This window comes from Bidens hawaiensis, unplaced genomic scaffold, assembly GCF_021521415.1.
Source record: "Bidens hawaiensis isolate Kalapana, Puna unplaced genomic scaffold, B.hawaiensis_p1.1 tig00033181_1, whole genome shotgun sequence".
Lineage (NCBI taxonomy): Eukaryota > Viridiplantae > Streptophyta > Magnoliopsida > Asterales > Asteraceae > Bidens > Bidens hawaiensis.
Window position 1 is genome coordinate 198,966 of NW_027495681.1, and position 805 is coordinate 199,770.

General features: G+C 39.8%; 1 protein-coding gene across 1 annotated transcript; it reads right to left on the bottom strand.

Annotated features, from left to right (window-relative positions):
* Positions 1-241: 241 nt before the first annotated feature.
* On the bottom strand, positions 242-556 carry LOC143584575 (uncharacterized). Its single transcript, XM_077066598.1, has one exon. The coding sequence runs from the start codon at positions 554-556 to the stop codon at positions 242-244; it is 315 nt and encodes a 104-aa protein (XP_076922713.1).
* Positions 557-805: the final 249 nt, after the last annotated feature.

The following is an 805-nucleotide window of genomic DNA, read 5'->3' on the forward strand; positions in this document are numbered from 1 at the left end:
TAAGTAATTTTTTTTTGTGAAACTAAAATGAAAAATAAAAATAATAATAATAATAGACAAGAGTACAATACGGGTGGTTTGCTCCCCACCCGATGTTACCAGACCCTCAGGCGGCCTCATATGTTGGCATGTCTACCAAAAAACTCACCACCTCCATTTGCTTTGCGTTAATGTCTCCGGATTCAAGAAACGGTTTTAATCGATAACCGTTTACCACTTGTCTCGTCTTATCTTTGAACTTTTAGATTTCCACCTCTCCATAGTTTCCGACTCGTAATATAACACACGGTCCCATCCACTTGCTTTTGAACTTCCCGGGAAAGAACGTGGCTCGGGAACTATAAAGCCATGCCCTTTGACCAACTTCAAAGGTTTTCTTCCGAATCATTGCATCATGAACTTCTTTCATCTTTGCCTTGTAAGCTGCAGAAGTTTCAAATGCCTCATTTCTTATTTCTTCTAGCTCGTTTAGATTTAACTTCCTTTCTTTGCTTGTATTGTCATATTTAAGATTAACTTTCTTAACGGCCCAATATGCACGATGGGCGAGTCCCATAGGCAAATGACATCCCTTCCCGTAAACTAAACGATATGGAGTGGTTCCAATAGGAGTTTTATAAGCGGTTCTGTAGGCCCATAAAGCTTCGTCTAATCGCAAACACCAATCCTTACGGTCAGGCCTTTACAATTTTTTGTAAAATTTCTTTTACTTGTCTATTGGAAACCTCCACTTGACCGCTCGTTTGCGGGTGATATGGGGTTGCAATCCTATGGTTAACGCCATAACGTTTAAGTAATTTTCCAA

What these genes read in the sequence shown, in the direction of transcription:
- LOC143584575 (XM_077066598.1), bottom strand. Translation starts at nt 556, where the DNA reads ATGGGACTCGCCCATCGTGCATATTGGGCCGTTAAGAAAGTTAATCTT.